This window comes from Argentina silus (genome assembly GCF_951799395.1).
Source record: "Argentina silus genome assembly, chromosome: 8".
Taxonomy (NCBI): Eukaryota; Metazoa; Chordata; class Actinopteri; order Argentiniformes; family Argentinidae; genus Argentina; species Argentina silus.
The window spans coordinates 22,082,130-22,096,901 of record NC_139662.1 but is presented as its reverse complement, the minus strand read 5'-3'; the positions used below and the strand labels follow the sequence as shown (position 1 = coordinate 22,096,901).

General features: G+C 45.4%; 2 protein-coding genes across 2 annotated transcripts in view; one reads left to right on the top strand and one right to left on the bottom strand.

The window, feature by feature from the left end:
* The window catches only part of birc7 (baculoviral IAP repeat containing 7), a gene marked incomplete at its 5' end in the record, with an annotated part of 4,915 nt that extends 1,970 nt beyond the window's left edge, over nt 1-2,945 (bottom strand). Inside the window, 5 exon segments of the mRNA XM_083675191.1 lie at nt 725-770; nt 975-1,056; nt 1,313-1,412; nt 2,287-2,905; nt 2,907-2,945. Of these exon segments, the coding sequence (XP_083531317.1) occupies nt 725-770; nt 975-1,056; nt 1,313-1,412; nt 2,287-2,905; nt 2,907-2,945 (886 nt within the window).
* Nucleotides 2,946-3,845: 900 nt separating this feature from the next.
* Nucleotides 3,846-13,393, top strand: LOC310808341 (YTH domain-containing family protein 1-like). Its single transcript, XM_083675186.1, has 6 exons — nt 3,846-4,225; nt 4,862-4,886; nt 6,135-6,214; nt 7,293-8,957; nt 9,534-9,578; nt 10,288-13,393. The coding sequence occupies exons 1-6, from the start codon at nt 4,199-4,201 to the stop codon at nt 10,312-10,314; spliced, it is 1,869 nt and encodes a 622-aa protein (XP_083531312.1). The 5' UTR covers nt 3,846-4,198; the 3' UTR covers nt 10,315-13,393.
* The last annotated feature ends 1,379 nt before the right edge of the window (nt 13,394-14,772 follow it).

Below are 14,772 nucleotides of genomic sequence, written 5' to 3'. Positions count from 1 at the left end.
AATGCTATTACGGTAAACAAACGAGGATTAGATTGCACAGGAGAGAGAGAGAGGAGTTCCCCTGGGCATGTGAGTAGGGAGAGTCACCAGGGTACAAACACCCTCTCCTACACAAATTAAACCGCAGGAACAAATTGAGTTTTCAATTGCACTCGGATGGCCACAGACAAAAAGCCCCACAGAGGGATCCATCTGTTTCTCAGCTCTAAAAACAGCTGAAATGGGCAGTATTTGTGATTCTACCCCACTGTACTCCCATGATTAAGTGCCCACTTATGAAAAACATCCTCTCAGTCTGCAGCCAGAGGCAACGGTGTATTAGTTTCCATGACGATCCATATTTATCGTGTTTGTAGCTCACAGGTTAACACAGGAGGCAGATGATCCAGGGATTTCATTAACGGGGGGGGGGGGGGGGGTACAGGAGAATGAAGTGGATGTAATGTCTTTCTCCAGAAGGGAGATGAATCTGATGACGGTTATTTCCTGTGTCTGTCTGATTAGAGCTCAGTGGAGGTTGGCTCGTGAAAAAGCCATTTGATTTCTACCTCCACGTTTCGGAGCTTCCATTTGCATGTCCAGAGGGATGAGCCAATTAAAATTGAGGAAGTGAAAGAACTTCACTTGATATGTCAACCTATACAGTAGCCGCTTCTGAACTGACATTCTTTGGTTTAATTGACAATTTGTGGGGGTTTTTGTATTGACCTATTTTCTGACTCACCATTTCCTGAGTTGATCTCTCTGGCTGTAGGAGTCTGTGATCCACCCTGGAAAATAAATAAATAAAGGATTCAGGATATACTCTGTGTGCAGCGTAACCCAATGTAGTGACCATGCAGGCTAAGTCGGGACATTACGACTCTCCCCAATGTCCATCGGGTACAGGTCGTGGAACGCTAGCCCTGAGAGCAGAGGGTCAAGGGTCAGCCGGGAACAACAGAGAGATGTGAGTGAGGGGTCGAGGTGCTCACCACGGTCTCGCCGATGTGGAAGTGAGTGTCCTGGATGTTGCTAACATACTCCCGCCCTCTCGTCTGGATCAGAAACTCACATCTGAGGAAACAGACAATGACCATCTTGATCACAACGTGTGTGAACACTCTATTCAAAGTGTCAGACCAATGTGGGACATCATAAACTACCTTGATCAAATCGTTCAACGGTGTTCATGGAATCGTGTGTCTTTGTTTGTGATGGACTAAGCCAGAATGGCTGCCTACTTCTGGGTTTATGAACAGTGATGTGTGAGACAGGCCATCGAGGTGGTTGTGGTGTGTGTGTTCTGTGTGAGGCTGCTGTTGTCTGTTACCGTGGGAACCACTTGGCGTGTTCTTGCCAGGGATCGTCTCCCGGTTCCCAGTTCCTCAGCCCTCCGTCACAGTAGTAGCATTTCACGTTGTCGCCGTGGCCTGGGAGGGGAATGAGATAGACACACATACGATGAGATAGTCACACACACACACACACACATACACACACACACACACACACACATAGACAAACACACACACATAGACAAACACACACACACACACACACACACACACATAGACAAACACACACACACACACACATAGACAAACACACACACACACACGCACGCACACACAAAGACACACACAAACATACATACACACACACAACACACACACAAACAAACACACAACACACACACACACACACACACGCAAACAAACACACATACACACGCAAACAAACACACAAACAAATAAACACACACACCAAACGTAAACACATACAGACATGCACAAATGCACAATAACCCTATAGCGAGCGTAACAGAAACCAATCTCCTCTTGGGAAATAATGTCATTGCCTTATAAAGACTTCATGCCAAGCCATTTTTCTCTCAATCTCGAGTAGTATTCTTTTACATTTCCCGTACGTTTTATGACCACAACAATCTGCATAACTCTCAGTGATGGTATGTTCTGTGGGATCATCTCCTTTACGCAGTCCTAGTTCTGTCCAGTTTTTTCTGTCCACAAGCGTGAGTCAGCAGTACTATTGTCCTATGAACTCGCTCACAAAGGGGGTGCTCTAGTGACCACTATTCCACTTGCCCTTCTAGTTCTCAATATTCAAATGGTAATTTGCAAGCCGTGCGTAATTTCTATCCAATATAACTTTTTTAATGAATTAAAAGCAATCAAGAAGCAAGACATCAAACTGACACAATCAGCATTGAGATTGGACAAACTACCAACTACCATCACAAATAGGATTTCTCTCGTATGATCAACATGTCAAACTGATGCGCACCTGTGTAGAAGAATCCTGCCCTCGCCAGAACGTCGGGCTGGACCGAGGCGTCGGTGGGCCAGTTGTGGAAGGTGGTGAGCCGTGAATCCTCTGCCTCCATCTCAGGATAGACAGCCTGTCCGGCCGCCCCCTGGTCATCCACGGTCATCCTCTGGAGCTGGCTCAACAGCTGACCGTCCACGGAGTCAGAGGACCCGGGCACGATGTACAACGGGATGTTCCCCGCGGCTCTGCCCAACACAAAACTACAGGTGGGAAAGTGCCTCTTGTGCTCGACGATCGCACTGTCCCCATGGACCCAGTACCTCAAAATCCCACCGCAACAATAACACTGGACCTTATCCTCGGATCCCATAAAGTAGAAGCCCGCTCTGGCCAGGTCTCCAGAGGGGACCGGTGCGTCGCAGGGCCAGTTTTGGAAAGTTCGAAGCCTCTCCTCCTCGCCTCGCATCCGGGGCTCCTCCAGCATATACAACATCGCGCTCCTGTCATCCGTCATGCTGGGGCTTGTGATCTCTTCTTTCTCCTTCGGTCCTTTGCCAGTCATACCTTTTCCGTTCCATAGTGGACTGTGCAGGTGAGAGCGCAGAGCGCCCGCTGAAAGATATATAGGCCTATTCTCCTGCTGCTGTGGCGACGGCTTGCGCAGTAGCCTCCATCAGGCAGCGTTCCAGAACACTCACTCACCAGATGCCAGAATGTAGCCTAGTCCCGTGTCGGTCAAACCTTGAATAGCAGAAACAATGATTGTCATTTCCGAATCGTGTGGGCTATTTTTCCTGTCTCTCTTAAATAACACCCCAACAAGCCTCAGTTTATGGGTTTGGATGTAGGCCTATAGGCTCTATCCCAAATGTTGATGGGGAAGCCACAACGACTGTGTGTAAACAACACCAAAATGAAAAGATATCAATAATACTAGTCACAGATGGGGTTAGGGCCAAGTATTGCAAGAGGTGCACATATAATTAGGTTAAACATAGTGACAGACCAAAAAGGGTAATTAACATTTAACATTCATGGAACATTATAGCAAACCATTTCATTTTAAAGACAGGTGCGAACTTTACACTTGGTGCAAATGCTGAGTAAATCTGGGGCTAGAAATATGTGCGTTTTAAAAACAGAGCAAAATGATGCAGAATTAATCAATAAGGTATCCTGATGCCTTTGCGGATTGACAATTTATCCAAAATCCATTTAAGATATGAAAGTCATATTTACACATGGGATGTAGGCCTACGGTCTTGTTTTAGGGTTTTATCTGGAATATATTTTTGTTGTAGTTTTTTTTTATTTATTATTTTTTGGCCCTAATGGAAATGCCCAATAAAATGAATGACTGAGATTCCAGTGGTGACAGCATCTTTCTGAATTCCACGTTCATACAAGCTACAGGCATTTGTTTTGAAGTCTTCTCTTCATAAACTACATAATTTACCGGTATGCCTAGTTTTAAATGGCCCTGCCGTTAGTGTAGTGAGTCCTGCATGGCCACATCTCTCTGGAGAAACCGGTGTGTTTGACGTAAGTCCTTCCCTCAGAGCCCGGATGGAGCAGCCATTGGGGAAGTGGACCGGGCTTCACGGTAACTGAGGAGGGATCTCTGGAGTAAAAAAAAAAAAAAAAAAAAAAAAAAGGACAAGCCAAATAATCGATTGTGGACAGAGATTTGTACAGGATCCAAGAACAAAATTCTGTGGAGATCTAGAAATATTATCTGGACGTGTTTACTTTGAGCCCAGCGGATAGCGACTTGAACTGTGGAAGTTGAACAGGGGGGATACGTGCATTGGAAAACACTTTAGCTAGCTTAGCCAGCTAACCGAGCAGTGAACCGACGAGACACGGGGCTTGAGATCCAGTGACCTGCCAAGGCTCCGTGAGAATCCAGGGACTTGCTTGATGAATTATGTCTGCCACAAGCATTGACCCTCAGGTAGGCAGGACGGTGCACCTCGCCGGGCGGTGATCTCTTAGCTAACTAGCTACTAGCCGTGAACGTTTCCGAGCCTTATCCTTGACACAATCATTTGATTTTACGTTGCCATTTCTATGCCAGTCCGACGGCTTGTTAGCTTGCTAGCTGACTGTTAGCTAAACCTACGTTAGCTAGCTAGCAAGGTAGTCTCTTACAAATTAAAAGTATTTGCATTTGCACATTTTTGGCTTTCTGGTTGACGTCGTTAGCTGGCTTGCGAGCTCACTCGTTTTCGCCATGCATTTTAACCAAGTAGCCAAACTATGTGTAACGTTAGCCAGCTGATGATGTGGGGTATTTCTTAGCCTATAACGTTAGCTTTTTGGCCGGCTGGCTAGATAGCTACTAGTTAGCTTCTTAGCAGTTAGCTGGCTACCTAGCTAGCTAATCTGGTGATATCTGCTAGCTAAATGTTGTTAATAGAAAAGTGTATCTGACACGGTTTTCAAGGTCCACCAGCTCCGTGTACGCACAGCCATATAGCTCGCTAGCTAGTTAGTTATTTTATGCCTGGAAAGATCAAGAATTCCTTGCTCGGGGGGCCAGCTAACATATATGGTTTTTTTCTTTTTGCATGATCCAACGGAAATGCAGAGATCAAAGGGACAAGCATCTAAAGGTGAGCATTATTATTGCACTTCACAGTGTATTAGCTAGCCATGCGACATTTATTATGATAACAATTTAATATTTCTGGTGCGTTGTGGTTGGTAAGGGTCAACTGATTTCATAAGTCCTGGTCTAGCGATGTTCACCTCACTTGATCGTTGCGTCGCACACCATTGCACACATTTGTTTAACATGGGAGGAGATGCTTCAACCTCCTGAACTCCACATCCTGTTCATGCTTGAGTCTGTCAAAATATCTGACTCATCGACCACCTGTTTCATCGACCACAATGACCACACATTGTTTGATCAGATCCTAATGTATACTTCTCTGTATAGTCAAGGCCTCGTTAATCATGAGGATAAACTTTACATCACTGCTAGACAGGATGCAAAACTTAGCCTTTACCCCTCACCCAGACCTCAATCAAGATGACATTTAGTCACTCACTGATTGTTCACCGCCATCAGTCTGTGATGATGATTGGTGTTGATGATTATGCCGTTGTGACTGCCCTCTAAGTGCGTGTCAGACGACGTGGGAAGGCTGTTTGGTTGCCAGGGTTATCGGAGCAGGCGGTGACACACAGGCCTTGACTCACTCCGAATCGGCTGGTGGTGTCTAGGACGCAGGCTGGTTCTCTTTTCCGGGTTGGGCCTGTCTCTCTGCCAGAGCCAGGCAGTCTGTCAGTCATGTCCCGGTGACGGTTATTTGTGGAGGATGACACAAGGCACGTATGCTGTGGACACCTTTCCCTACCTCTTCCAGGGTGGACTGGATTGAGGACTGGTGTCTCCTGCAGCCTCTCTAGAGTGTACCGGGTTCTCTGTGTGTGTTGTGATAAGTTGTATGGGAGCTGGCGTTGGTCATAGTGAAATGAGTAGACAAGTAATAGGGTTGAAGTCTGCCTTCTTAATCAAATCAAATGAAATCTGATTTGTCACTTACATCGCATGCAGCCGTAATAGATACAGTGTAATGCTTTGGAATCTTGCTCCTCGATCAACAACAGTCAACAACAATCAACAGTACAATATAATACACAATAATAAAACAGTGACAGTAGTCGTGCATAAGGGTGTGGTGTAAGTAACAGCACTAGTGACTGTAATAATAACAATAGTAATACAATGTCAAGTTGTAATCACACTGTTGAGTGCCCTTTATTGGACTGTGATTGCAGTACTGGCCTATTATTGTTGTTGTGGAAATCCTGACTGGCTGTGAGACTTACATGCACTCTGTGTTGTTTTTCAGTGCAAAATGGTTCACTGCATCAGAAAGAGACGGTCCATGACAACGACTTTGAGCCTTACCTTACTAGCCAATCAACCCAGGTAAGTAGCAGGCTGGTGCTCGTATGAGATGTGCTGTTATTGTGTTTGTCTGTGTTTGTCTGTGTTGTTTGTGCATACAGAGCCGAAGCTCATCAGGGAGCCTACATTGGGAAAACACTGCCAGTGTCTCACCAACAACATTTGATCAGTTTGCAATGTTCACAATAACGTTTTCTTTTTGTATGTTTGTATTACAGAGGAGAACCTTGCAATGTCCGAGGATACAAATAACTTCAAAGCTAGCCTCTCGCCTGTTTTAATGAGTGTTGTTCTGTGTTCAGGCCGATCTGTGACAGAGGTAGCTAATCAATCAAGAGGTCAAGTATCCCAGGGATGCGTCATTTTGTTTGCCGTTGTGGAAGCAAGCACGCCAAGCAGGGTCAGGTTATTTAGATTACACTATGCCAGGATTATTTGGATTAGACTGAATGTCAGGAAAAAGCCTCATGTGACAGTGATACTGACAGTATTGCTTTCCCTTCCGCTACGCGCCCCTTTAAACTTAGTACAGGCAGGCAGCAAGGCAGCTCTTGGTCATCTTTGTGCCATTTTTAGTCTTTTGATCCGTCTCCACCTGCTCCTCTTGAATCGGATACTGAGAAGGTCTTATGATCCCGTCCCTGTTGGATGTTTATCGATCGCTTCAAGGAAAGCCGTTAAGAAGCAAGCTGCTGTATTTACAGAAGGAAATATTCACAGGGTTGCTTGGTGTTGCAATTTAGCAGTGCTTTCTCATAAACCCCACATACCCTGAAAGAGGTTCTACGGGATTTACGTTAAATTGTGTGACTGTATGGTTCATATAATTATAATCGAGTTCTTATCATTAGATGACACAGTAACACAGTTACTGTTAGGCCGACAAAACTACATAAGCTTTTGCTCATCGTAGTGGGTAGGTGTGCCGCTTTGTCCAATCAGGTACTTTCTTGACAAATTGTTTTCTATTTCAGGGACCCGTTTTTTTGGCTTGTGAGTGCTTATTTTAGAACTCGTGGCTCAAAATATACACAGATTCTGTAGCATCTCTTTAACTTGTTGCATGTTTTTGTGATGCTGTTTATCCTCTTTTCCACAGAACAACAGCTACCAGTCCATGACTGACCCCTACCTGTCCAGCTACTACGCCCCCTCCATTGGCTTTCCTTACCCACTCAGTGAGGCCCCCTGGTCCACCGGAGGAGACCCCCCAATTCCTTACCTCACCCCCTACGGACCCTTGACCAATGGAGACCACCACTTCATGCCGGACACCGTGTTTGGCCAGCCGGGGGGCCTGGGCAGCAGCATTTACCCCCACCGCTTTAACTTTTTCCCTGAGAACCCAGCCTTCTCTGCCTGGGGCACCAGTGGCTCCCAGGGCCAGCAGACTCAGAGTTCAGCCTACGGGGGCAGCTACAGCTACCCTCCTAGCTCCCTGGGGGGCACCCTGGTCCCTGACGGCCAGACGGGCTTCCACAGTGACACCCTGAACAAGGCCCCTGGTATGAACAGCCTGGAGCAGGGCATGGTGGGCCTGAAGATCGGCAGCGATGTCACTGGCCAGGGGTCAGGGGTCAAGGCCGTGGGCTCTGTGATTGGTGGACCGCCGGTGGCTGCCGCAGGGAACGGGGGCACGCCTATCGGTATGCCCCCGCCCAAACCCACCTCCTGGGCGGCCATCGCCAGCAAGCCGGCCAAGCCCCAGCAGCTGAAGGCCAAGGTGAAACCAGGCATGCCCATGCCGGGGGGGGCTCTGCCCCCTCCACCCATCAAACACAACATGGACATCGGCACCTGGGACAACAAGGGGCCTGTGAATAAAGTGGTTACGGCCCCTCTTCAGCAGCAACAGCAGCAAATGGGCCTTCCCCATGGTCATGCCATGCAACCCCAGCCCCCCATGCAGCAGAACCCCATGCAACCCCCTCCCCAGTCCATGGTGCAGCAGCAGATGCAGCCCATGGCCTATCAGCATCAGCCCCCCCACAATCACCAACACCACCAACCCCCCCCTCAGCCCTACCAGAACCACACCCAGCCCCCTCCGCCTCAAACCCGCTGGGTTGCCCCGCGCAACCGTAACCTGGGTTACGGACAGGGAGGGGCCGGCATGGACGGTAGCGGCGTGATTGGCGTAGTCGGCGGCGGGGGTAACGGCGGCCCCCCTGGTCCTGCGGGGCTGGGGCCCGGCGGGGAGTCCCACCCGGTTCTGGAGAAACTGCGCGCGGTCCACGCCTACAACCCCAAGGAGTTTGAGTGGAACCTGAAGAATGGACGCGTGTTCATCATCAAGAGCTACTCCGAGGACGACATCCACCGCTCCATCAAGTACTCCATCTGGTGCAGCACGGAGCACGGCAACAAGCGCCTGGACGGGGCGTTCCGGGGCATGAACGGCAAGGGCCCGGTCTACCTGCTCTACAGCGTCAACGGCAGTGGCCACTTCTGCGGCGTGGCGGAGATGCGCTCGCCCGTGGACTACGGCACCAGCGCGGGCGTGTGGGCGCAGGACAAGTGGAAGGGCAAGTTTGACGTGGACTGGCTGTTCGTCAAGGACGTGCCCAACAGCCAGCTGCGCCACATCCGTCTGGAGAACAACGACAACAAGCCGGTGACCAACTCACGCGACACCCAGGAGGTCCCCCTGGAGAAGGCCAAGCAGGTGCTGAAGATCATAGCCACCTACAAACACACCACCTCCATTTTTGACGACTTCTCCCACTACGAGAAGAGGCAGGAGGAGGAGGAGGAGGTGCGCAAGGTAGGTTAGATTCTCTGGGATAGGTTGTTTTTTTTTCTTTTCGTTTTTTTTAATAAAGGTTTTTAGGGCATTTCTGTTTTCTTGGGATAGAGACAGTAGAGAGATTGACAGTAAGGATGGGAGAGGAGAGATGACATGCAAGATGGGTCGGAATCCTTGCGGTTAGGTGGTATGTGCTTAGAGTGCTATGCCACACCATCTGGGATAGTTTTTTTCATGTATTCTGGGCATCGTCTGACTCCGTTTGGCTGTTTTGGCGTTGTCAAACACCGGTGCATGGCCTAAAGGGGCAGACATTTGTGTTTCTGTCTCAGAGGAAGGGCCCAAAACTCCCCAAAAAGTCCTGGCCATGGTGCACCTACCCTGACATGAGGCCATGGGGATATATTGGGACTTTTTTTTGGGGGGGGGGGGGGGGACATGTACGTCACCCTCCCATTACCTGGCTAGGCTAGTTTATGAGACTGCTACTTTACGTTATGTTACAAAAGCATGAAAATGCAATACAAACTGTGGTCTGAAGTCAGCATCTCTGTGTTTCATCTGTGACTGACTCCTGTCTACTCCCATTGACAGGTCTTTGAGCCTGCACCGATCCAGAACCGGTCTCGGCTGGATCAGGTAAAGAACCAGCTTCTTGTTATAATGACAAAGTGTTGTATTTAATGATAATTATGAATTTGGTGATGGTGGTTTAGTTTGTGTCACCGTGTAATGTTGTGGCTACTACTTAAAATATGATTAATGTCTTGTAGCATGTCTTCAATATCACACACATGTACACTACCAGTCAAAAGTTTGGACACACCTTCTCATTCAATGGTTTTTCTTTATTTTTATTAATTTCTACATTGTAGATTAATATTAAAGACATCAAAACTATGAAGGAACACATGATGGAATTATGTAGTAAACAAAAAAGTGTTAAACAAACCAGAATATGTTTTATATTTTAGATTCTTCAAAGTAGCCACCTTTTGCTTTGATGACAGCTCTTGGCAAGGTGTGTCCAAACTTTTGACTGGTACTTTATGTATATTATAATAATAATAATAATAATAATAATAATAATAATAATACATTCAATTTGTATAGCGCTTTCTCATAGACTCAAAGCACTTAACATGTCAACTATATGAAGAGAAAAAAAAGAAATAACAAATAAAAATATTTAAAAAAAAGAAATAACAAATTATATATAATTATATATAACACAAAATATAAGATAACAGAACATGCGTAACATAAAGGCATGGAAAGCCTGCCTGTAGTGTATGTAGTGTACGTCGTTTGTCTGATTTTTCTTCCTCTCTTGTCCTCCCTCCCACAGGAGCGTCAGACCAGGAGTAAACAATAGAAGACATTTATCCTTGGCTTGGTCAACAGTTACACTAGGACTTTTGATTTAAGAGACAGAAGAATACACAAATTTAAACAAGCCCTCATTTTTTTTCTATTTAATCCTGGTGAATTTCTGCCACCGTCGAGACTCGCGCTTTCCAGCCCAGGTACCACCCACCCACCTCTTGTGCAGGGATAACAAGCTGATTTCATGTATTACCTAGTCACCCACCGCACTGTTTAGTTAGATTTTTTGCGTTCTCTCCATCTTGTACTTTTTCTCGTCAGACTGGGTTTGTCTTGTCCTCTCCTGCCCCTCTCCTGCCCCCTCTCCTGCCCCCTCTCCTCTCGCTCGAATTGAATCAGGGTTTGACAGCACCAAGGAGGAAAAAGAAATCTGCCACTTTATATTTCTGTACAATCAGGAACTGATGTGTCCTGCCCCTGTTTGTCCATTGGGGGGCGGTGTTGCCATGCTTCAGAGGTTTAACTGTGCCAACCGGGTTGGAGGATCCCAAAGGCAATGTCGGACTTGGAACTGTGCGGTAATAAGACTTCAGTGGTTTATCTATTTTTCATTCAGATCAACAAAGTCTATATTTTTTGGCTTACTACTGACAATTTTCAGTTCAGAAACCTGCTTTTCTGGAGCCTTAATGTTTTGTTTTCTAGTTATTGATGACTTCTCTCAAAAGAACCGTTCTTTAACTGACAGTGCTGGAGAAATCAGGGATAGTGTGAAGTCACGGACTCGGGACATATTAAAGGAGGAAACGCAAAGGCCTCTGGGAAGGAAATAACTGTGTCCTCCATGATGGAGTTCTCATGATTTGAATCAAAAATTGTACTATTTACATCCCTCACACCCCTCCACTTTGGTTTCTTTTGATAAATGACATTTGTCTTGAAGAGGTTTTGTATGTATCCTCGGGAGATTCTGTTCATGTACTCAATCCAGTCTGAGAGAAATGTAGCATTCACCATTTTAAATTGATTATTTTATAATTAGAATTATGTGATGTAACTGCTACATTTGAATGAATTGTCTGTTGCTTTTTTGGAAGATCACGTTGGTTACTTGTCTGTTGTTCACCATCATTCTGTCTTAATCCTTTTGTTTTGTTTAGTTTTTCTTTGCTTCTCAAATTTGGTTTTGCTATAAATCTATCATGTCCTTCGTAATGCTAAGCTTTAACGTAGGACCCTATAGTCATGGAGAAAGCCTAAAATGTATAACCTGAAATTAATGTAACTGATTTACTATCAAGAGTAAGAAAAAAACAAGAATGAAAATATGGTTTCTGTGTGTTTTTTGTTGTTGCTGAATATAGTTTTGTGTGTCTTTTAGAAAGAAGCCATTGATTAATATATGGTAATAGAGTCAGATATATTAAAGATATCCAAAGGAATTGATTGGGGACTGAGCATTAAAACAGGAAAACAATTACCGTCAGTAATTGATAAAATGCGCAATCATGCAGGCTGCAATCAGTCTGGTAAACATGTCCTGATTACGTGCTGTTAAAACACCATACAAACTTTTGTGGGAAGGGGTTGACAAAATGGTCATGTTTTCTCTCTAGCAAATGTTGTTGACACTGCAGCAGTGATCCTTCTGTCCTCCCTCTCACTCACGAGTGTCTCTCCCGTTCTCCTCAGAAACACGGGGGAGAGAGAGGCTGACCTGACACAGTTTAGTCCCGCCTCCTGTTTCTTGTGATGGCCGGAATGAGCGATTCCCTTTGGCAGACAGGAGAAATGGTCAAACGGGCGTGGTTGTCAGCTCCACGCGATGGCGTTAGATAGGTTTTTTTCTATTCTCTGTGTCACGTTCTGCATGGTGCAAACCGTTGAATGTACCCCATGGCAGGGGTTTATAGAGTACCCAATAGTGACGTCACGTTGTGTGTGTTAACGCACTTTGGCACGACAGACACCCAATACCAAATTGACCCCCAAGCCCCTGTCCCCTAGGCAACTGTGTAGATTTAAGAGGAAAGGTGCAATACGGTCAAATGCGGAAATATGAAATGTATGATATCCCACCTGGCCTTGGAATGGGCTGAGTGGTTACTGGCGTATTGCTTATACCAATGTAATACCTTCAATCTACACAAGTGGCTAGAGGCGGTTCTGGGACTCAGGGCATCTCTGCATCAGGTCCTCTCCTTTAATGGCATGTGAGTCCAAACTCCCTATCAGTTCTCATCGAAGTGGCAACAGTGTTCAGAATATGCCCTTTGCTTGGTTCAGAGAGAGTGTGTGTGTGTGTGTGTGCGCGCGCATGTCTGCGTGCATGCGTCTGTGTGTGTGGGTGTCTGCGTGCATGCGTCTGCGTCCGTGCTTGTGTGTTTCGTGTGTGTCTGCCTGCATGCATGTGTGTGTGTCCACCTGTGTGTATGTATGCGTGTGTGTGTCTGTATGCGTGTGTGTGTGTTTCACGACAACTTTCTTTGTCTTACTATTTTTTTTGCCTGTACTCTATTGGTAACTTCTCTCCTGCCTGGCCAGCGTAGCGCCTGTGGTTGGAGAACTGACCTAGAACCTGACAGAGGAGACTCTGACACCCTGTATTGAATCGATAGAGGGCCTCCTCTGCTCAGAGGCTTTCCTTCAACTGCACTCATTCAAAAATACTGGATAGGTTGAAGCATAGTGGTGTATGGCCTTTCAGGTAGTTAGTTTTGCCTTGACCAGTCCTCTTTCAGACCAGGGCAGATGACGGCAAAGGAGACCATGAAATGAGGCGACTTTGAACTATTGAGACACACCCACTACTGTTGCCCTGACGTCGAGAAGCATGAAACGGTTGTGGCGTCTATCCTACAGGACATTCATGCACGTTGTTGATAACTGTCTCAAGATGTTTGCTGCAATCGAGGACCGTGTGTATGGTTCTAAAGGAAAGTAAACTGTATATCCACACTAAGGGACTAATGGGGTAAAAATACTAAAGATGAATACAACTGATTATCATCCAGAGACTTGCAAGTTAGACCACTTTAGTTATATCAGTGGTAATAAAACTCTTATCTTGGTTTATCTTTTTTTTTTTTTTTTCCTTTAGAAGAATTAAAGCCTTAATAAACTGTCCATTCAGCAAGAACGTTGTCTTGATCTCTTCATTTCACTGTGTAGCTCACTGTCTTCAGGTAGATTCACAAGACAATTTAGTTCACTTTACTGAGATACTTGATAGGCATGTTGTGTTTTGATACCATAATAGGGCCCAATTCATACAAATTCAAAAGAATTGGAGCATAATAAACGAGACTACTTTTCACAAATCTAAAGCAGACAAGATTCAGAGAGGCGTTGAGCCGAGTGAGATAGGAGTCGGATAAGCGTGATGGTAAGGTATTTAAGACACATTCTGAATGTTTAATGGAGGCCGATGGCGATACTGTTAAAACAAAATATAGCTAAACCTATAACAAGTACGTTTATAGCCTAAGATAAGTAAATATCTAAAAACTGTCTGTTTGATTAGTCGAGGCAGGCAAGGTGGGAGATTATGTTAATTTGTATTTTTAGTAAGCTATTGACAGATACGAAAGTGTCCTACTTTTTAGTATTTAAAAGAATGTAGCAATGAAAATCTCCCCAGTATTGTTACATTCACTTGAACGCAAGCGGAGCTCTCCATGGTGCTGATATTAGGAACCGCTGCCTGCGGGACGGTTTCCTAGGCCTGCACAACAGAACAAACAGAAGTCGAGCTTCTGATTATATTCATGTTTTATATTTCAACGTATGTTCATCCATCTGAATAGTATTTGTCTATTTAGTCCTGTAGAATAGTCAGAGACTGTTCTCTCAATCTGCAGCATGCTGACAGCCTAAACACAGGCTTGGCGTTATGATAGGGATGGGCATAGGGATTGTGAAAGTAGTCCCATTAAGAAAGCATAATGCATGCCATGAGGTGGAAATGATAACAATAACTTCCCCTATAATCTCGATGCCTCCATCCATTTTGCTGCGTTGCTATAATTCTTAATTTCCCCACAATACGTGTCCATTGCCCAGCGATAATGCTGCACGTCAGTTATTGTACGGCAGAATCGGTAGCGGCTGTCTTCATCAAAGCCTAAGATTTTACACAAACTAGGTAGTAACAAAATCACACAAACAATTAAATAACAGTACATAAACACCCAGCTTTTATTAGCAATTGTATCATACAATCAACTCCGTTTGTACATAAAAACATTAAAAAAAGAAAAGTTAATCAATTATCCGACATAATTTTGGCTTTATGCTACCAATAATGGACTTCCCATTTAATGATGTGCTAAACTACTTACCTGAGAGATGTTCGATATCATTCGTCATAAAACCTTTGCCATCGTTGAATAAAAACCCATATACATACTCTTTAAATATGCTTTTGGACGGCAATGCCGTGCCATGCCAGCTGAATAGGCCCTAGGCCTATGCATGGAGCCTGGATCCAGATAAAGTCCAATCAAGA